The 24,894-nt window shown below is 42.0% G+C and overlaps 1 protein-coding gene across 1 annotated transcript; it reads right to left on the reverse strand.

Moving 5' to 3' along the window:
* Window positions 1–1,220: 1,220 nt before the first annotated feature.
* LOC149128474 (tripartite motif-containing protein 43-like) lies at window positions 1,221–6,490 on the reverse strand. Its single transcript, XM_089305840.1, has 4 exons — window positions 6,146–6,490; window positions 2,722–2,744; window positions 2,168–2,265; window positions 1,221–1,258 (listed from the first exon to the last, which is right to left on the reverse strand). The coding sequence occupies exons 1-4, from the start codon at window positions 6,488–6,490 to the stop codon at window positions 1,221–1,223; spliced, it is 504 nt and encodes a 167-aa protein (XP_089161966.1).
* Window positions 6,491–24,894: the final 18,404 nt, after the last annotated feature.

Below are 24,894 nucleotides of genomic sequence, written 5' to 3' on the forward strand. Positions count from 1 at the left end.
CTCACATTCTGACATGGACTGACAGCTCATGATTCTTCCCTCGGGTGACTCCTGAGGCAGTGCATGGGCACAGTCTCCAGACATCCCGAGATGACTGTGACTTTGTTTTCAAGCCTGCCTTCTAGGGATTCTCTGCTAGAATACAGTAGCTTATGGTTAACTCAGAAATGTGCTTTAGGTTTTAAGCCAACAGTGCTCACAGTTCTTGGTTGAGGCTCAGTGGGTGGCTTAGGGAACACTTTCTTTCCTTATAACTTTTGTTTATTTATTTTTATTTTGATTTGGAGACAGAGAGACAATTAGAGAGAAAGAGACACACACACACATACAGTCAGAGAGAGAGAGAGAGAGAGAGAGAGAGATGGAGAGATCTTCTACCTTCTGGTTCACTTCCCAAATGCCTGCAGCAGCCAGGGCTGTGCCAGTCCAAAGCAAGGAGGCTGGAACTCATTCTAGGTTTCCTATGTGAGTGGCAGACACCCAAGTTTTCAAGCCATTACGTGCTGCTTCCTCGAGTGTGCATCAGCTGGAAGTTGCATCAGAAGTGCAGAAGCCAAGAATTGAACCAGGTACTCTGACATGGGATGTGGGTGTTCCAAGCACGATCTTAATTTCTGAAACAAATACCTGCCCAGGGAATACTTTCGAATCTATCCCTGTCTCTTACTTTCTCCTGAGTGACAGCAGCCTGGCAGAGATAATGAGGCTTCAAGATTCCCAGGAATGAGTGAAATATCAGGACTCCTGGGCAGTTTGTCTGCTTTGTTGTCTCTGCTCAGCTTCTGACTGGATTGCTGTTTACTTTTTGCTACTAATTCAAATGGAGATTCTGAAGTAACACCTTGACATTAGGGACTCCATTTTGCAACATCTGAGATTCCATCTTGATAACCACCCCCCCATGAGACTTGGTCTGAAACTATGATCTAAAAAACACTTGAACAATAGCAATATACTACATCACACTTGACACACTGTATTACACTTGGCAAAGCATAGAAACTCCGTAGCATGATAGCTCAAGATTAAAAACAGATAGGCTACACCTGGATTATTGTTAATATTGTAATTTGTTTATTGTCAAGATTGTAATTAATATTAATTTCACAAAGGCCTTAGGTCAGCTTGACCCTAGTAACCATGTATTTCCCCCGATCCTAGCAACCAAGTAGTCTCCCTCCCCTCCCTGTGGTTTTTGCCTGTTGCTTTGTGCTTTGGGGTCAAGGGTTCTTTACGGCTTGAGCCCACTCTCCATTGCCTGAAATAAAGGACCATCAAATTATATCCATGTGTGGTGCTCCTCTGTTTGCACTCACTCAGGTACAACAATTGTAGGTTTCACTTAAATGCCCAGAAAGAAGATCTCCATTCTTTGATATGTACTTTCCCATGCTCCATTTGCAATCAGCCATTACTCTTAGGCATTGAGCAAAGCTCTCAGTTTTCTGGCCTGCCACTCCTCCTTGATAGAATTTCTACATTACTACACAAAGCTGACAGAGGGGAATGTGGACTGTTCTTCCTGCATTCACCAGAATGAGAGTTTTCTGCCTCACACACCTTGGTGCAGCTGCTCCAGTCTTCCTTCTTCTACTAAATAGCCCTCCAGCTTTAGGTGTGCTATGGAGTTCTATGTATTACCTCATGAACCAACAACTTACTTTATTATGTTTGTACCTAAAGGATTTTCTATGTTTATTTATTTTATGTGTATTCATGTATTTTTAAATTAATCTCATGTATGTTGCTAATTCAACTGCTGAGAAAATTGAAGGCAATATTTTTAAATATAAAATAATGGTCCTATTGACATAAGCAATGACATTGAAACTGAAATTCTTTGATTTACATTCCATTAGTTTGAGTTGATGACCAAGTGACATTGCCTATTATCATGTTCCATGGCTCAAGGAACCCTCTTTTGAGTTTCCTTTCCTCAAAAGATTTTTTTTTGGTTAGGACTAATTAATGTTTACCATTATGCCAGCTTTCATTTTTTTCTCCCAATATCATGAGAATTACACTACCAAATACAATTATAAATGCCTACTAATAGACTGTTCCCCTCTTTCATCCCCTGGATGAAAGATTAAGAGGCAAAGATTGCTCACAGATGACATTTTTGAGAAGCATTGTATAGTAATCTCTCCGAAGAGCTGACACTCACCTTGGAAGTGCCTGAGCCTGTCTATCAGCCCAGTGACAGGTTGAGCCTTGAGCTCTGGGTTCACAGGCTGGGGCACAGGCTGCTGTAGTGACTCACACCTAGAAGAAAGAATAAGAAATTGATGTTTCACATACTCAATAACTCATCAGAATGTTTAATAAAACATTTAATCACAGAACTGAAAAGTCTACACCAAATCCGTTTTCTGATATTGTAGTGTAAAACCACACTGATGAACTGAGCTTGTGCCATTTTCAGGGAATCTTCACTTTCTTCCTTTTCCTACTTCCTTCATTTTCCAGCTGAAAAATCTACTCCCTGCGTTATAGTATGGCTGTAAGTTGAAATCTAAAAGCATGGGTAGCTTTCTTCTAGAAACAGCTATACATATCCCTCTGCCACAGAAAGGCTCATTTTTGGCAAAGGAAATATATTCAGTAAAACAAACTCAAAAGGTGGCGTATCTTTGCTAACATTATCTTTATTTTGTTAGTACAGCTTGGTCTCTCTCATAATTCTAATGGTGCCCTAATTTATATTGAGGATAAGCATACCTTGTTAATATGTCTCCCAAATCCTGCCAACAGAAACAGAAAAGCTTAGATCTCATTAGAAGAGGGCTATTCTGCCTACCTATCCAGGCCTTGAGTCTGGCACAATCATCCCAAACACCCTTATAAATTTGTTTCCTTTTTCAAATACAAAGAAAATCCCCTCCCACTATATTGACACAATCAAGTTGTAATAAATTCAGACTCTGCAGTGAGGAGACAGAAATGCTGACTGCATTGCCCCAAATCCCCAGCCCCACAGCTTGTCTCCGAAGGGTAACATGCTTCATGTTAAAAGCAACTGCAGCTAAGGACATTCAGCCTGAAAGGGGAAATGATGATGTTTTCTAAATGTCTCTGTATTGCACAATTGGAGGCTAATATGGCTTATCTGGGAAAAATAATTCTTCTTTATATTTTTAGAGAAATGAGATACAAAAGGCAAATCTCAGAAGAAAATATTCCCAAGGGAATCTACTGTAGCAATGTTGGATAGCATGTTTGTTCACAGGGTTATTGGGTGTCTATGTTATTTCCACTTGAGACATTTCCCCACCTAAATAATACTGAGTAATATGTATACTATTTAGTGGACACATATACAGATATGGTACTGAATAACGTAGTCAAAGATATGAGCTTGAGATAGTATAATTCTCCTCATGCATGCCCTCATTTCTTTTTGCTTTCTTTCTTTCTTTCTTTCTTTCTTTCTTTCTTTCTTTCTTTCTTTCTTTCTTTCTTTTTTTTTTTTTTTGACAGGCAGAGTGGACAGTGAGAGAGAGAGAGAGACAGAGAGAAAGGTCTTCCTTTTGCCGTTGGTTCACCCTCCAATGGCCGCCACGGCCAGCGCACCGCACTGATCCAAAGGCAGGAGCTAGGTGCTTCTCCTGGTCTCCCATGGGGTGCAGGACCCAAGCACTTGGGCCATCCTCCATTGCACTTCCGGGCCATAGCAGAGAGCTGGCCTGGAAGGGGGGCAACCAGGACAGAATCTGGCACCCTGACCAGGACCAGAACCCGGTGTGCCAGTGCTGCAAGGTGGAGGATTAGCCTATTGAGCCGCGGCACCGTCCAACATGTCCTCATTTCTTACCTGGAGCAGCACTCCATCTGGTTGATGGTACATTTTCATCAATTCTTTGTATATTTTTCTTAGCTGTTTCTTCTTTGCTTTGCTTTTCTTAAGCTGTTGGAAAATCTTGTTCTGTTCCTTTATAAGTGTCTGTGTGTTGTCTTTCATCTTCTTGTGGACCTAGATGCAGCATTTCATAAGATGCCCTGGTAATCTGTCTGTGCAGAGACACATACCACTGCAGGGACAAAGATTTCCCCAGTCACATACCCAGGATTACTTCATCTCTCTCCACCTGAAACTCATATATTCACTTTGACTCAAATCTTCTGCCAATAAGCTATGGACATAACTTGATGCCCCTTACGTCTCATAAACCATAAGTTCATTCTCTTTGCTTTTAGTTGTTTTTACTGGTTATTAACTGTACAAACAACCTATCCCAACTTGCTCAAACTACTTTCACCCACTTTAAGTTCCTGAAACACCTCAAGAAAATATTTCATTGATAATTTCTTTAAAACATATTCTCTCAGGTCTGATAGACTGTGTGCAAGTTGTTCAGATTTATTGTTTATCCATAAGTAATTATATGCAACATTCAGATCTCTGCACTAGTGAAAAAATCTTTAGGAGGAAGAGGTAGACACCCACACCTCTCAAGTGCCTGGGTTGAAATTCAAGCAAGTTACACTTTGGGCTCCAGCTTCCTGCTAATGACCACCTTGGGAGGCAGAAGGTAATGATCCAATTACTTTGGTTCCTGCCACCCATGTGGGGAATCCAGATTGAGTCTTGGGCTCCTAATTTTGGCATACCCCAGGGAACTCCAGTTGTTGTCAGCATTTGAGGAGTGAACAAGGAATTGATGATCTCTGTATTTCAAATAAAAAAAGTATATTTTGAAGTGCTTTATAATATTTTTTTTTTTTTTTTTTTTTGGATAGGCAGAGTGGGCAATGAGAGAGAGAAAGACACACCGGTGTGCGGGTGGCACACCGCACTGATCCAAAGCCAGGAGCCAGGTGCTTCTCAAGGTCTCCCATTCAGGTGCAGGGCCCATCCTCCACTGCACTCTCGGGCCACAGCAGAGAGCTGGTCTGGAAGAGGGGGAAGCGGGATTGAATCCAGCGCCCCAACCTGTACTAGAACCCATGGTGCCGGCGCCACAGGTGGAGGATTAACCTATTGAGCCGCGGTGCCGGCCTTTTTAATAATTTTTAAGTATGAAAACTTTCTACTGCATAGTTCCACCATTCTTTCTGATCATCAGGGTACTCACAACCAGATCATCACAAAATCTTCCCTGAGAAAGTTTTAGCTCTTTGATGAATGTCCAAGTTTCTAAAAGATCTGTCTCAGGTTGCCTCGGAGGCATACTCAATACTCACCATCTACTGGGTGATTATTCTGTTCTTCTCATTCAGATTTTTCTTGTTTTCTTGGACACCAGAGAAGCAAGCAGACTTATATTTGGGACCCATAATGTGGGAGAAAATCAACTACTTTTAGATAGAAGTACATTAGTGAGAGTAAAAAGATCATAATACCTCCCTGTTTGCCTTTGTAATTGTCAATGTTATATTTCAAACTACAGATGCACAAAATGTAATGCAAGTATGTTCACAAATAAGTTGATAAAAAAAGCATTGTTAATATTTAATATAGCACCTTACATCAGAATTTGGATATACTAATGCTTTTCCCCTGTTATTCTGAAGCATATGATCCTATTTATTTCAGGAGGATTAATAAATACTATTGAATCTTTTGGAACTTGCTTTAGTAGCCTAATACTCTTCTCTGATCTTGACTTCTTTTCACTGCCTTGACCATTGTGTTTTACCAAAATATTACAATGACAATTAAGTGTCTATCCCCCAGCTGACGCTAGCAAGAATATTCAATTTCAAAAAAAAATTTTTAAGAGGCAACGAGGGATAAAGAGTATTCTTGTTTACTGCTTCAAATGCTAGATCTCCAAAACAGATAGGGATAAGTGTGACAGAAGCTAGAAGCCAGGAATTCCATCCATGTTGCCACTTGGGTTAGAGGGACCCCACTAATTGAGCCTTTACTGCTGCTTCCCGTGGTCATATAAGCAGAATGCTGGAATTAAGAGACAGCGCAAGGTATTGAATCAGGTACTCAAATATGGGATGTGGGTGTCTTAACCATGAGGCTAAATATCCATCTGTAAACACATTTGTATTTTGATTTCTTTGTTGTTATCTAGAACAGAACCTGGCATTCAGAGAAGAGTGAGTTAATCCTCGTCACGAACTTCATTTTCATTATGAGTTGAGCCTGCCATCCTCCAGCACTCAAAGTGCTCCCAGAAGCATCACTTACCCTGTAGTCCTCAGCAGCCACACTAATGGAGCGGTGTCTGTGAGCCTCATGCTCGGGGGAATCAGAGCAGTGCACACAGAGCAGGCTCTGGTTCTCTTCACAGAATATCTTCTTCATCTTCTTATGGGTCCCACACACGCCCTCCTCAGAGTCGAAGAACTGCTGGAGACTAGCTTGTCTGGCAATGGAAACTAGGTTCTTCAAATGAATATTGGTTTTGAAATCTTCCTGTCGTGAAGGTTCCCTGCATATTGGACAGCGGGCAGGAATTTGGGCTTCTTCCCAGGTAAGGCAGACACAGGGCCTACAAAAGCTGTGCCCACAGCTGATGGTGACTGAGTCCATCATGACGTTTAGGCAAATGAAGCAAGAGAGTTCTTTCTGTAAGATGTGTGGGATGCCTGAGTCCATTTTCCTAAGGGAAATGAATTCAAAGTTTATTCTAGTTTGTTACACAGAGACCAAAGGAAAATTTGACTCAGTGCCTGTTCAGTCATTAGTTTGTGTGATGTCAAAGGTTTGAATTTTGCATGTAGCTGAGTAGAATTTTGCCTAAGAGTAGGCACCATACATCCTACCCTTGTCTCCCAGATTAAAAAGAAATTCCATTTTGTTGAGGTGAACTTTCATCCAAATGTTCTGAGCTTGAGATTTTGACCCAATTCTGACTTATAGAGTGGTCTCTGCATGCTCTGAAAGTCAATTATAGGGGCTGGCGCAGTCCACCTGTTGCAGCCAACTGGGGAGTGAACCAGCAGATGGAAGACCCCTCTGTGTGTGTGTGTGTGTGTGTGTGTGTGTGTGTAACTCTTTCAAATTGATAAATAAATCTTTTAAAAAAAGTCAATCATAGTGCTCATTGCCAGCAATTGGGTTACCAAGGGATGCGTGACTGATATCTCCTTTCATTATTTCATTTAATTGTCGAATTTTTCTTTGGTTTCCCTTTTTAAAATTCCATAATCCACCACCCAAAAACAATTTCTGAATACTTGACTCTGTGTCATATTTCAGACAGGATCTACTGACATGAATCCAGTAATATGTTGAGCTTGCATTCCTATCTCTGTTTTTAAAAAATTTATCCATTTATTTGACAGTCACAGTTATAGAGATAGAGGCAGAGACAGAGAAAAGTATCTTCTATCTGCTGATTCGCTCCCCAGGGTAGACACAACAGCTAGGGTGATACCAGACCAAAGCCAGGAGCCAAGATCTTCTTCCAAGTCTTCCACATGGGTGGCAGGGATCCAAGTACTTGGGCCATCTTCCACTGCTGTTCCCAAGCTGTGAATTTAGAGCTGGATCAGAATTAGAGCAGCTGGAACTGAAACTGGTACATATATGGGATGCTGGCATCGTAGGTGGCTTTACCACATTTCTATCTTTATAACTATATCTCTGAAAGCAAAGGAGTCACAGACTATAGCTAAAGCTATATTTCATTTTTTTAGATTTATTTTAATTATTTGAAAGAGTTACAGGGTTGGTGCTGTGGTGTAGCAGGTAAAGCCACTGCCTGCAGTGCCGGCATTCCATATGGAAGCTGGTTCAGGTCCCAGCTGCTCCACTTCTGATCCATCTCTCTGCTATGGCCTGGGAAAGCAGTAGAAGATTGTCCAAGTCCTTGGGCCCCGCACCCACATGGGAGACCTGGAAGAGGCTCCGGGCACCTGGCTTCAGATCAGGGTAGCTCTGACCTTTGCAGCCAATTGGAGAGTGAACCAGTGGATGGAAGGCCACTCTTTCTCTCTCTTTCTCTCTCTCTGTAACACTGACTTTCAAATAAATAAATAAAAATCTAGAAAAAAGAAAGAAAGAGAGAGAGAAGGAAAGAGAGAAAGAAACAAAGAAGCAACGGAAGAACGAAAGAAAGAAAGAAAGAAGGAATGAACGAACGAAAGAAAGAGGTACAGAGAGAGGGCCATCTTCTACAGCTTTCCAAGGCCATAGCAGAGAGCTGATCGAAGGTGGAGCAGAAAGCCTGGAACCGGTACCCATATGAGATGCCGGTGCTGCAGACCAGAGCATTAACCCACTGTGCCACAGTGCCAGCACTATAGCTACATTTCTAAGTTTGTAAAACTAATACCAAGCACCACGTCACAGTACTAAATCTATTATCACAAGGAGCACCAGAAAATAGATCATGATTTTACAACATATATGCCTAATATATGGGTATTCATTTAAAAAAATATTTACTTGAAGTTGGGATTCGAGAGAGAGGAGAGAGATCTTCCATCTGCTGGTTCACTCCCCAGATGGCTATAATGGCCAGGACTAAGCCAGGTGGAAGCCAGGAGCTTTCTCCAAGTCTCCCATGCAGATAGCTGGAGCCTGAACATCAGGGCAGTCTTCCACTGCTTTACCCAGATCATTAGCAGGAAGCTAGATCAGAAATGGAGCATCCTGGAAACAAATTGGCTCCCCTATGGGAGGCAGCAGCTTTACCTCTATGCCGCAATGTTGGCCCCTGGGTCCTCATATTGATACCAGGTAAGTAAAATCAGGAGTCTTCTAATCACAGGTCAGTGATCTGAGAAGTGTCTATTTAGGTCATGATGTCACTGTGAACATTATAAATTTACATCACCTTGGTGGTTTAGGCAATCGTTCCACATGGCCTATTGATGCAATCAAGGAATAGGGTAAACATGAGATGCAGGAAGCTGCTGCCAGGGTAAGACAGCAGGCTGTTTTCTGGTGCAGTTTTCATTTATGCACAGAAGGAGCACTTAGCATAATAATGGTAGAAAGTATAGCATGGTACATAAGCCTGGAACTGTGATTTGTTATCCTTATCATATGTTATTGTACATAATGACCTATACTTTCATATAGTGTTTCTTTACACCAACTACATCACATACACAAACACACACACACACACACACACACACACACACAAGTGATGTGTTTTGATAGAATGTCGAGATGTCTGCAGTAGCTACACCAGATCAGGCTACACCAGGTGACAGGAACTTTCAGCTGCTTCATAATCTTAAGGGACCATAATATATGTGGCTCTCATTGACTGGGATGTGGTTGTGCTCCTCTCTCTGTGTACCTCTTACTTTCAAATAAATAAAGAAATCTTTAATACAAGTGTACAAAAGAGGATGTTGTTAATTTAATACACTTATGAAAGTCACAGAAAATTTAGAATACTTTTGCCTGAGAGTAGCTTTAATTCTATTCTCTCATGTTGATAGTGGTCAGTTATTGATTTATTTTTTATACTGTGAAGTGACACACCCTTGTCCTTCAACACTGAATGATAATCCTGCCCCTCACACTCTAGACTAAGCCTCCAAGGCCTCACAGCTAGGTAAGAAGCTAGAGTCTCTGCCTGGCACTGCCTGACCCATCTCAGAGTGTACAGGAGAGAAAGCCAAAATGTACAACTCAGGGACTCCTTGATCAACATTACTGAAACTCTTCATTTTAGCAAAACAGAAACACCTTAGGAAAATGTGAGAAAGATATTTTTTAAAGATTTAGTTGTTTGAAAATCAGAGTTACACAGAGAGAGGAGAGGCATAGAGAGACACAAAGAGAGAGAGAGAGACGTCTTCCATCTGCTGGTTCACTTCCCAATTGGCCTCAATGGCCAGAGATGCCCTGAGCTGAAGCCAGGAGCCAGGAGCTTCTTCCAGGTCTCCCTTGTGGATGCAGGGGCCTGAGGCCTTGGGCCATCTTCCACTGCTTTCTTTCCCAGGCCATAGCAGAGAGCTGAATCAGAAGTGCAACAGCCAGGACAAAAATTCGCACTCATATGGGATGCTGGTCCTGCAGGCGGCAGCATTACCCGCTATACCATAGCACTGGTCCCAGAGAAAGATATTTGACAGGAGCTTAACCCACTGAGCCACAGCACTGGCCCTGCTTATCTACATTTCAAGTGGGTGATCTGCTAAGTATTTACTGCTATGCTTTTTAAAACATGGGAGCCCAGGATTCAGCATTGTGGTGCAGTACATTAAGCCACTGCCTGCAGTACCAGCATCCATTTGGGGCAATGGTTCAAGTCCCAGCTATTCCACTTCTGATTCTGTTTCTTGTTGATGTGCCTGAGAAAGCAGCAGGAGATGGTACAAGTACTTGGACCTGTGCAACCTCATGGGAGACCTGGAAGAAGAACCTCCTGACTCTTGCTTTCAGACTGGCCTAGCTCCATCTGTTGAAGCAATTTAGGTAGTGAACCATTGAATTGAAGATATCTCTCTCTCTCTCTCTCTGTAACTCAGCCTTTGAAATAAATAAAATAAATCTTAAAAAAAAAATGGGAGCCTTCAGTTGCTAAGTATACTTGAGGGCTTTATATTCAAATTATTTTTAAAAAGTTTTATTTTTGTTTATTTGAAAGGGAGAGCAACAGAAAAGAGGAAGAGATAGGGAGAGAAAGAAATCTTCTGCCTTTAGCTCACTCTCCAAATGACTGTCATGGCTGGGGTTAGACCTGGCCGAAGCCAGGAGCCCAGACTTTTCTCTGGTTCTTCCATGTAGGAGTGACAGGGGAATCAATATGTGGGTTACCATGAGCTGCCTTCCCAGGCACATTAGTAGGGAGCTGGATTCAAAGTGGAGCAGCCAAGATTCGAATTGGCACTCCCACATAGGATGCTGGTGTTGCAAGAAGTGATTTAACCCATTGTGCCACAACCTCACCACCGGTATTTCAATTTGCAACCAATGTTTCTGGCATCAGTATTTCCTTAGGGAAGCATACAAATCTATATTTATTAATAATATGTAGTTTTTTGATAAGAAACAGGGATAGTTTACTGTCAATGTTTTCAAAGACTTTTACGCTAACTTCTAGTGCTGTCTAGAGAAATAACCATCAACACTTTCCCAGAGGAAAAGCAATATTGGAGTCTATAGAGATAGTTCTCATTGATGAGATTAAGGTGAGCAGAAAGGCGTGATGTTAAGTTTCAACATCCTCTGGGCTAGTCAGTGCTGATCCTTGCCACTGTCCAGCTAAAGTGATCCTTGCCACTGTCCAGCTAAAAAATAAGATAGGACTGTTTGAGAGCAAAGTTCTCAACAGTCCTTGATCTATTATCTTTTCCAGTAAACCTGTAACTTTGAGACCCTTAAAGTAAATTTTGGTAAGAATTCTGGGTGGGTGGGTGGGTGGTAGAAGTCAACAACGCACAAGACCCCAAGTGTCTGGTATGGAAATTGCATTTTTCTCAGCTCTTGCTCATGCTTTCACTCAAGATATCCATAGCCCTCCTTTGAGATTGCTCTTTACGGAATACCTCATCTTCAGCACCAACCACTAAGAGCAGTCCAGAGGAAAAGGTGCCCCTCTTCAGCCTCTAGGGCTCCTTCTAGTTTGGATGGTGTCTTGTAAAACTTCTTTTTTTCATCCTGAGTGATGGAAAAGCTGATTCGGCAGTACGTATCCAAGATGATTTTAAGATGTACAAATAATAACTTTAAAAATTACATCAAAGTAGAAAGAGTGGTGTGGAAACATCAGTCTCAAATTGCCACTGCCACATCCTTTCCTGACAGCCAGGTTATTGGAAGTCTCGATAACAGCAGCTGCCCTAGATGGCTACAGAAATGCTCAGGGGCTCCATGGCTTTAAGTTCTCTTCAGATTGACAAAGGCAAACATGAGAGAGGCCCTCGAGTCTCCAGAGACCCCTACAACAGTGCCATTCACATTTCCCCCACTTCCATCCCAAATCATCAGACGAGGGGCTCCAGGTCTGCAGAGCCTGGCTGAGTACCAAGACGTTCCCTTAGGCAAGTGCAGTGTGAGCTCAGGGATATGACCTAGGATGATGCAGAAGGGATGGGGGACAAAGTTAGGCAGGAATTTAGAGGCACTTCTAGTGATCCTTGAAAGTTAGCATTGGACCTGACTTTCTCCCTGGGACCAGGCAAGCATCTACCACTTCCTGTTGGAGGGAAAGGGAGAAGCCAGAGGCAAGAACCTGCTAAAGAGTAGAGTCTGTGTCCTGGAATCCTTTGAAGTCAAGTGGCCACATCTTTTAACTCCAGGTTCAAGCAATTAGGGAAGAGGGCACTACACAGCCTGTACCTTCTGCAGGGAGGCCAAGTTTACCATTTTGCCTGCCAGTGTCCTTTTCATACCCCCAGAATTGCTTTCAATTTTTGTTCTTCGCCCATAGAAAACTTTAATTTAAAATAAACTCTATCATTAACTTAATTTGGGAGGGTGATTGTGTGCTATGTTTATTATTTGTAACTGACAATATAAAAGCTATATATTTCAGGGGAATTATGTGTTGTCTCGATATATGCATGCATTGGGTCATGTTCAAGTCAGTGTGAATATATTTACCTTTTCAACACTTAGCATTTCTTTTTGGTGAAAACATATAAAATCGTTTCAGTTATCTTTATAAAATAACGTATGGTACATTATCATAGCTATGGTCAGTCTAATGTGCACCAGAACCCCAGAATTACTTACTCCTATCTAACTGTAAGTGATAACCTGTCAATCAGCCTTTCTCTATTCTTTTCTCTTCTCTAGAGCTCTCTAGAGCCCAGTGCAGGTCTCCATGTGGCTGACAAAAACCAGGCACTTGGGCTATTTTTTACTGCTTCAAAGGATCCTCATTAGCAAGACTCTTGTTTTTTAAACTTTTATTTAATTAATATAAATTTCCAAATACAGAATATGGATTACAATGGCTTCCCCCCCATAACGTCCCTCCCACCCGCAATCATCCCCTTTCCCACTCCCTCTCCCCTTCCATTCACATCAAGATTCATTTTCGTTTCTCTTTATATACAGAAGATCAGTTTAGCATACATTAAGTAAAGATTTCAACAGTTTGCACCCACATAGAAACACAAAGTGAAAAATACTGTTTGAGTACTAGTTATAGCATTAAATCTCAATGTATAGCACACTAAGAACCAAGATCCTACATGATGAGTAAGTGCATAGTGACTCCTGTTGTTGACTTAACAAATTGACACTCTTGTTTATGGCATCGGTAATCAACCTAGGCTCTTGTCATGAGCTGCCAAGGCTATGGAAGCCCCCTGAGTTCACTGACTTTGATAATTTTTAGACAAGGCCATGGTGAAAGTGGAATTTCTTTCCTCTCTTCAGAGAAAGGTACCTCCTTCTTTGGTGACCCGTTCTTTCCACTGGGATCTCACTCGCGGAGATCTTTCATTTAGTTGTTGTTGTTGTTTTTTTTTTTTTTTTTTTTTTTTTTTTCCCAGAGTGTCTTGGCTTTCCATGCCTGAAATACTCTCATGGGCTTTTCAGCCGGATCCACATGCCTTAAGTGCTGATTCTGAGGCCAGAGTGCTGTTTAGGACATCTGCCATTCTATGGGTCTGCTGTGTATCTCACTTCCCATGTTGGATCATTCTCTCCCTTTTTGATTCTATCAGCTAGTATTTGCAGACACTATTCTTGTTTATGTGATCCCTTTGGTTCTTAGTCCTATCATTATGATCAATTGTGAACAGAAATTGATCACTGGGACTAGTGAGATGACATTGGTATATGCCACCTTGATGGGATTGAATTGGAATCCCCTGGTATGTTTCTAACTCTATCGTTTGAGGTAAGTAAGCTTGAGCATGTCCCGAATTGCACATCTCTTCCCTCTCTTATTCCCACTCTTATTTTAATAGCAATGACTTTTCAGTTAAGTTTCAGCACTTCAGAATAATTGTGTATTGATTACAGTATTCAACCAAAAGTATTAAGTAGAACAAACAAAAAAAATACTTAGAGGGATAACATATCAAGTTGCTCATCAACAGTCAGGGTGAGGGCTGATCATGTCACCATTTCTCATAGTTTCATTTCACTTTAACAGGTTTCCTTTTTGGTGCTCAGTTAGTTGTCACCTATCAATGAGAACAAGTAGTATTTGTCTCTTTGGGATTGGCTTATTTCACTCAGCATAATGTTTTCCAAATTCCTAACAGGGATCACTTTTCAGTTAAAATTTAAACACCTAAGAATAATTGTGTGTTAATTACAGAGTTCAACCAATGGTACTAGAACAAAAAAATACTAAAATGGATAAAGTATTACATTGTACATCAACCGTCAGGGCAAGAGCTGATCAAGTCACTGTTTCTCATAGTATCCATTTCATTTCAACAAGTTTCCCCTTTGGTGCTCAGTTAGTTGTCATCGATCAGGGAGAACATATGATATTTGTCGCTTTGGGACTGGCTTAATTCACTCAGCATGATGTTTTCCAAATTCCTCCATCTTGGTGCAAATGACCGGGTTTCGTTGTTTTTGACTGCTGTATAGTATTCTATAGAGTACATGTCCCTTAATTTCTTTATCCAGTCTACTTTTGATGGGCATTTGGGTTGGTTCCAGGTCTTAGCTGTCATGAATTGAGCTGCAAGAAACATTAATGTGCAGACAGCTTGTTTGTTTGCCAATTTCATTTCCTTTGGGTAAATTCAAAGTAGTGGTATGGCTGGGTTGAATGGTAGGGTTATCTTCAGGTTTCTGAGGAATCTCCAGACTGACTTTCATAGTGGCTTAACCAATTTGCATTCCCACCAACAGTGGGTTAGTGTCCCTTTTTCTCCACATCCTCTCCAGCATCTATTGTTGGGACATTTCTGATTGTGAGCCATTCTAACCGTGGTGAGGTGAAACCTCATTGTGGTTTTGATTTGCATTTCCCTGATTGCTAGTGATCTTGAACTTTTTTTCATGTGTCTGTTGGCCATTTGGATTTCCTCTTTTGAAAAATGTCTATTGAGGTCCTTGGCCCATCTCTTAAGTGGGTTGCTTGTTTTGATGTTGTGGAGTTTCTTGATTTCTTTGTAGATTCTGGTTATCAACACTTTATCAGTTGCATAGTTTGCAAATATATTTTCCCATTCTGTCGTTTGTCTCTTCACTTTCCTGACTGTTTCTTTTGCAGTAGAGAAACTTCTCAATTTGATGCAATCCCAAATGTTAATTTTGGCTTTGACTGCCTGTGCTTCTGGGGTGTTTACCAAGAAGTCATTGCCGGTACCTATATCTTGCAGGGTATTTCCAATGCTCTCTAATAATTTGATGGTGTCAGGTCGTAGATTTAAGTCTTTAATCCATGTTGAGTGAATTTTTGTGTAAGGTGAAAGGTAGGGGTCTTGCTTCATGATTCTGCACGTGGAGAGAGAGACAGAGAGAAAGGTCTTCCCTCCGTTGGTTCACTCCCCTAATGGCCACCATGGCTGGCGCTGCACCAAACTGAAGCCAGGAGCCGGGTACTTCCTTCTGGTCTCCCATGTGGGTGCAGGGACCCAAGCACTTGGGCCATCTTCCTCTGCCCTCCCGGGCCACAGCAGAGAGCTGGACTGGAAGAGGAGCAACCAGGACTAGTACCTGGCACCCCAACCGGGGCTAGAACCCGGGGTGCCGGTGCTGCAGGCAGATTAGCCAAGAGAGCCATGGCTCTGGCCTCCAGGGTATCTTTTAGCTGGACATTGTTCTTTACTATTATCCTTCACAGCATTTTTCATTTTTAAAGCAATTTGAAAAACATCTATATTTACTGTTGACTTCCTTTAAGAGAGTTCCTCATTGTGAGTTTTCAGTGTGGCGGTTTTTTTTGACTGTCTCTACTCTACAAATGATCGCATATATTTTTTCTTAATTTTAGCTATTATTTTGAAAATTTATTTGCATTCTATCTGAGGGGGGTGGTTATCTTGCATCCACTGGCTCACTTCTCAAATACCTGAAAAAACTCATCCAAAGTCAAGGGCCTAAAACTCCTTCAAGGTCCCCTATGTGGGAGGCAGGGACCCATGTACCTGAGCCATCATCAGTTAACTCCTGGAATGCCAAATAACAGGAAGGTGGACCAGACATTCCAATAGAGTATGCAGGTTTTCCACCTGGTGACTTAGCTGCTGCACCAAACCCTAGCCCTATTTTAGGTATTATTCATATCTAAGGATCTAGCTGCTCTTTTGTGTGCTTTTGCTTTTTGTATGATATTTTTAACATCTATGCTGTCTGCTTGGTGTATTCCATGCATATCACATTTTGGCTCTTCAAGTTCAAAAGCTGGTGCATCTAGTGGCATCTGTGATCCAGGTTGTGGCTTTTCTTTCTAAGATGCCGACTCCTTAGATACCATTTGGTCTGTGGAGGCAGGTTCCCTTAGTCATACAATACTTTGTCAACAGGAGTAGCAGGAAAGAGTAAGGCCTGAATCTACCCTCTTTGAGAACTGAAAAGAAAATATTGGCATTTGTTGGCTCAAGCACATTTATCACAGTAACAGATGGTCTCCATTTCCACATGAACTCTTGGGATCTATATATTGATGAACCTAAGAAAAACTAATTTTCTGTTCTTAAACTAGTAGCTTTAAGATTTGCAGAGAGTGGGCCAAAGGAGCTCTAGTAAAAAATTTCGAAGTTTTTTTTTTTTTCTTTCTGGAACTCAAATCTTCATAATTGCAAATTTTCCAAATTCGCAGAATACAGGACACGATATTTTTTAAAATATTTACTTATTTATTTGAAAGTCAGAGTTACAGACAGGCAGAGGCATTAGCAGAGAGAGAGAGAGGTCTTCCCTCTGCTGTTTCACTCCCAAGATGGCCACAATGGCCAGAGCTGAGCCGATCTGAAGCCAGGAGCCAGGAGCCTCCTCCCAGTCTCCAATGTGGGTGCAGGGGCCTAAGGACTTGGGCCATCTTGTACTGCTTTCCCAGGCCACAGTAGAGAGCTGGATCAGAAGTGGAGCACTCAGGACTTGAACCGGCACTCATATGCGATGCCAGCAGTGCAGGCAGCAACTTTACCCGCTATTTTCACGTTTAATCCCAGTGAGAGTCAAGTTGGGAATTGATAATTTCTTCTTCTTCTTTTTTACAGATCAGTTTAGTATACATTAAGTAAAGATTTCAACAGTTTGCACCCCCATAGAAACACAAAGCGAAATATACTGTTTGAGTACTCATTATAGCATTAAGTCTCAATGTACAACACATTAAGGACAGAGATCCTACATGAGGAGTAAGTGCACAGTGACTCCTGTTGTTGACTTTACAAATTGACACTCCTGTCTATGGCATCAGTAATCTCCCTATGCTCCGGTCATGAGTTTCCAAGGCTAGGGAAGCCCTCTGAGTTCTCCGACTCTTATCTTGTTTAGACAAGGTCATATTCAAAGTGGAGGTTCTCTCCTTCCTTCAGAGAAAGGTACCTCCTTCTTTGAAGACCTGTTCTTTCCACTGAGATCTCACTCACAGAGATCTTTCATTTAGGGTTTTTTTTTTTTTCCAGAGTGTCTTGGCTTTCCATGCCTGACATACTCTCATGGGCTTTTCAGCCAGATTGGAATGCCTTTAAGGCTGATTCTGAGGCCAGAGTGCTGTTTAGGACATGCACCATTCTATGAGTCTGCTGAGTATCTCGCTTCCCATGTTGGATCACTCTCCCCTTTATTTATTCTATCAGTTAGTATTGGCAGGTACTAGAGTTGTTTATGTGCTTTCTTTGACTCTTAGTCCTTTCATTATGATCAATTGTGAACTGAAATTGATCACTTGGACTGGTGGACTGGCAAGATTTTAAAAAATGCCTGAATAGGAGACAGCAGCATCTACCAATGGTTCAGGAATGGTACTAGCTCCAATTTATTAAGGAGTTAGTAGGCAGTATGTATATATAGATTGTCATTTGCCAATGAAGAACTTGAGAATCGACTGGTAATGATACTGATGGTGTCCCAGGATGGAGAGAGCAGAGCCATGAAGAAGAGCTACCACCCTGCTGGTGACTGACACAGTGCTCTACAGGGCAACCACTGAGAGAGAACCCTGGTGTCCAGGAACCAGGTTGTCATAGCAGCTACCTCTACAAAGGTACCAGCTGCCTCTACAGATGTGCCATCATACAATGAAGAAACATTTCTTCACAGCATCTACCAGCATCTGTTAGGACAGAGTCTCTGGCTCTACTTGCTCAGGTTTTCAGAGTAGTGGAGAAGGAAAGAGTCTGGCCAAAAACACAAACCGAGATATCATTAGAACCCAATAGACTGTAAAATGAATGTGGGAGCGTGTGCATTAAATTGTAAATTAAATCATTTAGAATAGCAGAAAATGAAGAAGAGGAAGAGAGAGAGAGCTCTTCCATCTGCTGGTTTACTCCAAGGAACCTGGAATAGCCTGGTCTGGGCCAGGCTGAAGCCAGGAGCCCAGAGCTCATTCTGGGCCTCCCACATAGGTTGCAGGGATCCTAGCACATGGGCCGTCACCTGCTGCCTGATGGAAAGCAGGAGAGGTGACTTAGGAAAGTTGTCAGACTCTGGATAGTGCTCCCTCTTGCAGAAGTAAAGATTGATGTTGCCAGGCCAGGAGTGGGCATCTTCATGGAGATGGCAAGTTTCCATGTTGTCTCTGCCTCTTAGCTCTCAATGACTCTCTTCTTACTAATTTCAAAGAGTTAAACTTAAAAGAAGAAATAAAAAATTCCCATTTTGTTTAAATGAGCTCCTCCATAGAATCAGTGCTTGATGACTGTGGACTCTGCTGTTCTGTGTGGTGTGCTCATTTACACTGAGCAGAAGCTCCTACTCCTTCCTTCTCTCAGTGCAAGTGAGTCTCACTATGAGCATTTGGCATAGAGAGATTCATGCACATTTGGATATCCTGGAAAGATATGACCTTCTACTCTTCCCAGCTTACTTGGATGAGACTCCTCCAAACATTATAGCTTAATGGAGTCTTTGAAAACCTATTTAAGCCTCCTCCTTTCTCATTCTACTTTTCTTGACTATTTCTACATTTTGTTTAAGGAATATTGCATCACATGAGAAGTGTAGATTTTAAAGATGAAAGCCATTTTTGAAAGTTAATTTTATTCCTAAAAATCTTCGTAAAGATTTATTTGTGTTTTTATAGGTCAAATTCAGTTTCAGGATGACTGTTGGAATATTTATAATTTTTATAGCTGAAGTTTAAATATGTTCTTTGGGAATATTGGAAATAGTACTAATACTAATGATGAATTATTCTTGTTTTCTAACTTTGAAGCTAATGCCTATAGTATTTTCCACCATGAAAATTATTTGAAATAAATAATAAAATACTAAGGAGATGCCTATTTACATGTGTTAGTTTTTTTTTTTTTTTGACAGGCAGAGTGGACAGTGAGAGATAGAAACAGAGAGAAAGGTCTTCCTTTGCTGTTGGTTCACCCTCCAATGGCCGCTGCGGCTGGCGCACTGCAGCGCACCATACTGATCCGATGGCAGGAGCCAGGTACTTATCCTGGTCTCCCATGAGGTGCATGACCCAAGCACTTGGGCCATCCTCCACTGCACTCCCTGGCCACAGCAGAGAGCTGGCCTGGAAGAGGGGCAACCGTGACAGAACCCGGCGCCCCGACCGGGACTAGAACCCGGTGTACCGGCGCCGCAAGGCGAAGGATTAGCCTAGTGAGCCGTGGCGCTGGCCCACATGTGTTAGTTTTTTATGATTTATTTATTTGACAGGCATAATAATAGAGAGAGGGAGATTTTCATCTGCTGGTTCATACCCTAAATGTCCCCAGTTGCCGGACATTCCTCTTTCTCCTGCCTTTTGCTCTCTTCAGGAAGTCAATGGATTGGATGACATCCATAGGTTTTAGGGAGGGGAATCTAAACTGAATACAGTCATTCAAATAATGGTGTCACATTGTACCACCTTCACAGACACAACCAGAAATAGTGGGACCTTGCTTATGTACATCATAGGTTGAGAACAAGAAGGGGCCATTAAAAGAGGCAGAATGAATTGTGGGTTGCCAGAAAACAGACTTGTATTCTTCCCACAAGAATGAATCCCAAAACTACAGTGGCCACAGGCTGGGGCTGGTGCCGTGTGTGGTGAAGTTAGGATGGTCATCCATTCAGCAGGTGGGGACAGGGTCACCCTGAAACAGCTGCTCCAAGGGCAGGGCCATGGAGTGAGAGCTCCTGGGACAAGCTCTGTGGAGGAGAACGCTGAGTCTGTAGACAATGTCAACCAGTGGTCACAGAGATATATGCAGTTGGTCCCAAACATATCCCTGTTGTTACTTTTGAGTTTTGATACCATTCACTTAGTTATAAATGTGTCATTTGAAAAATGCACTCTGGGAAAAATATACATTTCAGAACAAACCTTCAGTCATGTTGGGATGGAGATTAGCTTTTTGGTGACTAGCATTTGGCAACACTGCTTTATCACTGGGAATTTCCCTCTCTTAAAGCTAAGGTGACACTGTTACTAAGGGTAATTCAGAGCAAGGAGAGAGAAGCAGTGAATCATCAGGAGGGAAATAATCTGCAGTTTCTTTATCAAAACTGCCTAGACTGCAGGAAATAAAACTTCCAAAATTGCTCTTCATGTTCATGAACATGCTTATAGGAGGTATTCTCTTTGGATTAAGTGTGATATTATTTATTTACTGATTGATTTGCAAGATGGGGGCAGGGACGTGAGACACACATAGTTCCCATTTGCTGGTTCACTCTCGAAATGCTGGGAGAGGCTGCAGGCCTGCAGGGAAGATGGAAGCTGAGGACTCAATCCAGGTCCCACAGGTGGCTGGCAGGCAGCCACCTGTCTGAGATACATGCTGGATCTCAGGATCTCCATAAGCAGAAAGCTGGAAATGGGAGTGAAGCTGAGACCTGAACCCAGAACTCTGATAGAGGAGGGAAGCACCCCATCTGAACTTCTGTGGTGTCTTCACTGCCAGGCCAGATGCACTCATACACCTCCCCACCCACCTCTATTTTAAGATTTATTTGTTTCCTTGAGATGCAGAGTGAGAGAGAGAGAAGCAGAGACAGAGAGAGATCTGCCATTTGCCGGTTCACGCCCCTAATGGCTGCATGGCTATAACTGAGCCAAGATGAAGCCAGAACCAAGAGCCAGGAGCTTTTTCTGGATCTCCCATGTGGGTGCAGGGGCCCAAGGACTTGTGTCACCCTTGGCTGCTTTCCCAGGTTCATTAACAGGGGGCTGCATTAGAAGTGTTGCAGCCTGGACTTGAACAGTTGTCCAAATGGTGGCTTTACCACTCTGCCTCAACACCAAGGACCACCACACCTCTTTGTAAATCCATTCAGACCCTGCAGACAATCCAGAATCAGGAAAAGCCCGCAAATCCTGCTAATAGCTGCTATCTCTTCTTTCCATTTTCTCCATCTGTTGTTTCCTCTATATTTTTAGACCATTTTTTCTGGACTTCTTTTGTGCAAAAATATTTTTTGCTCTATATCACTTATATGATATCATTTACAAATTATAAATGTACAATGTGATAATTTTGATTTTCATTAAGTAGCATGAAAAAGCAAATGGCATACTATGACTGATATTTCTTGTAAAACAGCAAGAGAGATGATTATCCTTGTTATTAAAAAGTGTTTATTTTTCAAATATTTGAAAGGCAGTGAAGGATAGAAAGCTTAGCTATGGCAAAAAATAAAGTCAGGAAATAAAGGATTCAGGTCCTGGAGAAATCTAAAACCCCAAGGTCCATGCCACCTGGTACAAGGCCAAGGAGTGACAGCTGCCTCAGTACTCTGGGATCTCGCAGGTGTGAGGACTGCAGCCAGGTGCTCCTCCAGGTCAACATCCCAGCTTAGCATCGGAACTTGTGGAAATGTGACTCCTTGGCTGCTCCAGCTTCGAACTAAGATAAGACTCCTGCAGCAGCTGGCCTTCTAGGCTTAGGGATCTGAGGATGGAGCGGACCTCCACATGCGTCATTCACCAAGGCACTTAGAGGTCTGTGGGCTGATTGACATCCAACATCCCCATCATTAATCATTAACACCAAATCAAAACTAAACTCAGCTGTCCAGTAATAAATGCAGTTATCAAAAAATTTCACAGGCCACTGTGTGAATCTTAGTTACTATCATAGAGAAAATGAGAGGTAGATCTCTAATTGCAGAAAGTCACAGCCTCTTTCCCAGAAATATGTTGAACAGTCTGCCCAGGTATTGTCCTTTATTTCCAGGACCCCATAAATGTCACAGCCCAACAGTACCCAGGGCTGCTCTGACTGTGGTGTAGCCTGCTGTTTGCCACTTTCTTTCATCAAACTCTCAGGCTTTTACTTTCCTGCCTTTTGATTGAATTCTGTCTCTCACTGAAGCCAAGGACTCTGCTGAGATCAACTGGGATTCTCTCTCTTTTAAATAACTAAATAAATCTTAAAGAAAAACAATTCAAAATTCACTGGGTTTAAATCAGAAATAGTGATTATGTCCAGCAAAGCAGGACAGACTACAGGGCTCAAATGCAGTCTCTGGCTGGGGGTGGGCAGCTGGAGTCCAAGCATCCCCATGTTGGATGCTAGTGCTTCAAGTTGCAGGTTAACCCACTGTGCCACGATGCACCCCACCCCCAGGAATGTCTTTAAAGAGGCTGCCCTAAAGATTTCTTTAAATCTAAAATCACCCATACTTGAATACTATCCATTTATTCTGCACCACACAGCACTATCTCACTTCAAATTTTGCTTAACATGATAAAATTTGCTGACAACACACAGTAGTATCTCACTTTGTTTCGTTTCTTTTGATGGGATTTACTGATTCAATTTGAGGTTTAATTTGTATTAATTTAATGATTAGTTGAGAACATTTCTATATTTTATTGCATATACACACATCTCTCTCTATATATGTATATTCTCTCTTTATGAACGTCTGCTCTAAAATCTTACCTAATTTTATAGTAGGCTGACATTCTGTAGTTACTAAATGACAAACATTAAGTAGGCATATAAATATGATATCATGTTTCATATATATTTGGTATGGTCTTCATGTCTTGAATTGTATTTCTGTCCTGTGAGAGAGTATCTTTCAAAATATGGAAGTCACTAGTTTTAATAGAGGCCGATGATTTTTTTTACCTTCTTGGTTACTGTTTTTATGTCCTGTTCAGGCAAACTTCCTCTATGAGAATATTCTCCCGTTGTTTTCCTGTTCACCTTTAGAGCTTAAGTCCATCAGGTGTCAGACATTCAATACAGTAGGTCTGTACTAAAATTGTTGACTTTTACATCAACTTGATACCCATACTGGCCTGATGAGCTTGGGATTTTCAAAGTAGAAGAGAGAACAAGTGGGGAGGCTCTCTGCAGTACCCGCATCCCATAAAGGCAGACTTGATTTCCAGCTGCTTCACTTCCAATCCAGCTCCCTGTTACGGTGCCAGGGATAGCAGTGAAGGATGGCCCAAGTGGTCAGGCTCCTAAGCTCATGTGGGAGACCTGTCGTCTATATATATAAATAAATCTTTCAAACAAGAGAGACAAAGAGAACACTGGTAATGAATAGATAGATATGTCATGAGGATTGCAAGGAAAAGCACTGCACCAGATTTTAAACATGAATATGTCCCAGTTTAGATGATTAAACTGAGTCAAGATGGGTAAGTAGTGCTGTATTCTGAATCTGGGTTGTTCCCATCAAAACTCATGTTGTGGCCTAATCCCACCAAGCAGCACTGTTGTAAAATGGAGCCTTGAAGAGGTGATAAAGGACAGGGCATTTGGTGCAGAGGTAGGAATGTCACCTGGGACTCCTGCATACCATACAACCTCCTGGTTCAGACCCAGCTTCTCCACTTCCAATCCAGCTTCCTGCTAATGCAGCACTCTGGCAGGCATCCAATGATGGTTGAAGTGCTTCGGTCCCTGTCAGCCACATGAGACCAGCACACAGCTCCTGGGTCCTCCAGTTGGCCTGCCCCAGCCATGGCTCTTTGGGGTATTTAGGTTGTGAATCTGTGGATGAAAGCTCTCTCTCCAAATGTCTCTCTACCATTTCCACAGAATGAAAACACTTTTAAAAAGTGGGAATTCAGTCCTTAAGAGGGATCCTACGTATCTATTGAGCAAAGGTGGGACAGTGAATGAATTGTCCTTGGGGGAATGGATTGTTTCTGGCAAGACTGGGTTATTTTTTTAAGATTTATTTCTTTGAAAGAGAGAGCTACAGAGAGAGGTAGCGACAGAGACAGGTCTTCCATCTGCTGATTCACTCTCCAGATGACCGCAATGGCTGAAGCTGTGCCGATCTGAAGCCAGGAGCCAGGAGCTTCTTCTGGGTCTCCCACGTGGGCGCAGGGGTCCAAGGACTTGGGCCATCTTCCACTGCTTTCCAAGGCCATAGCACAGAGCTGCATCAGAAGAGGAGCAGCCGGGACTAGACATGCCACTCATATGGGATGCCGGCGCTTCAGACCAGGGTTCTAACCCACTGCGCCACAGTGCCAGCTGCAAGACTGGGTTGTTTCAACTAGGGACCACCCAACCACATGGTTCTTTCTGCACACAATTCTCCCTTCAGCTTTTCTGCCATGAGTTGATGCTTCAAGAGGTTTCAGCAGAAGCTCAGTAGATGGTGACACCATGATTGTGAAATGCCTTGGCTCACTCTCAAGAGTTGTGAGCTAAAAACAGTGCTTTTGAGGACTTAAAGCCATTTCATTTATTTGCTATTACACTATAAAATGGAAAATGACAAGTAGTTACTGTTAAATAAAGAGAAAGGACAAACTATTTCCATATCTCCATTGGATGTTTACAACCATGTTTGTTTGATTCGTCCTTTATTGAATTGGATTTGGACATTACTGGAACACCACCATAATCTATTCTTTTACTTTCTCAAAGTTAATAAATAAAGTGAGAATCAGACAGTGTGTTGTTTTCAATGCATCATGAGAAAATATTGAATAAACAACAACATGTACAGCA

The sequence above is a fragment of the Oryctolagus cuniculus genome, chromosome 1 (genome assembly GCF_051225735.1).
Source record: "Oryctolagus cuniculus isolate XC-2025 breed Fujian yellow rabbit chromosome 1, ASM5122573v1, whole genome shotgun sequence".
NCBI classification, from domain to species: Eukaryota; Metazoa; Chordata; class Mammalia; order Lagomorpha; family Leporidae; genus Oryctolagus; species Oryctolagus cuniculus.

Bases quoted from the DNA above. Each gene is read 5' to 3' on its own strand.
- LOC149128474 (XM_089305840.1), bottom strand. From the start codon at position 6,490: ATGGACTCAGTCACCATCAGCTGTGGGCACAGCTTTTGTAGGCCCTGT. The intron at 2,745-6,145 runs GTAAGTGATGCT...TTCTGTTGGCAG, and splicing joins TGGCTGCTGAGGACTACAGG to GATTTGGGAGACATATTAAC. The intron at 2,266-2,721 runs GTATGCTTATCC...TCTTTCTTCTAG, and splicing joins TTGGGAGACATATTAACAAG to GTGTGAGTCACTACAGCAGC.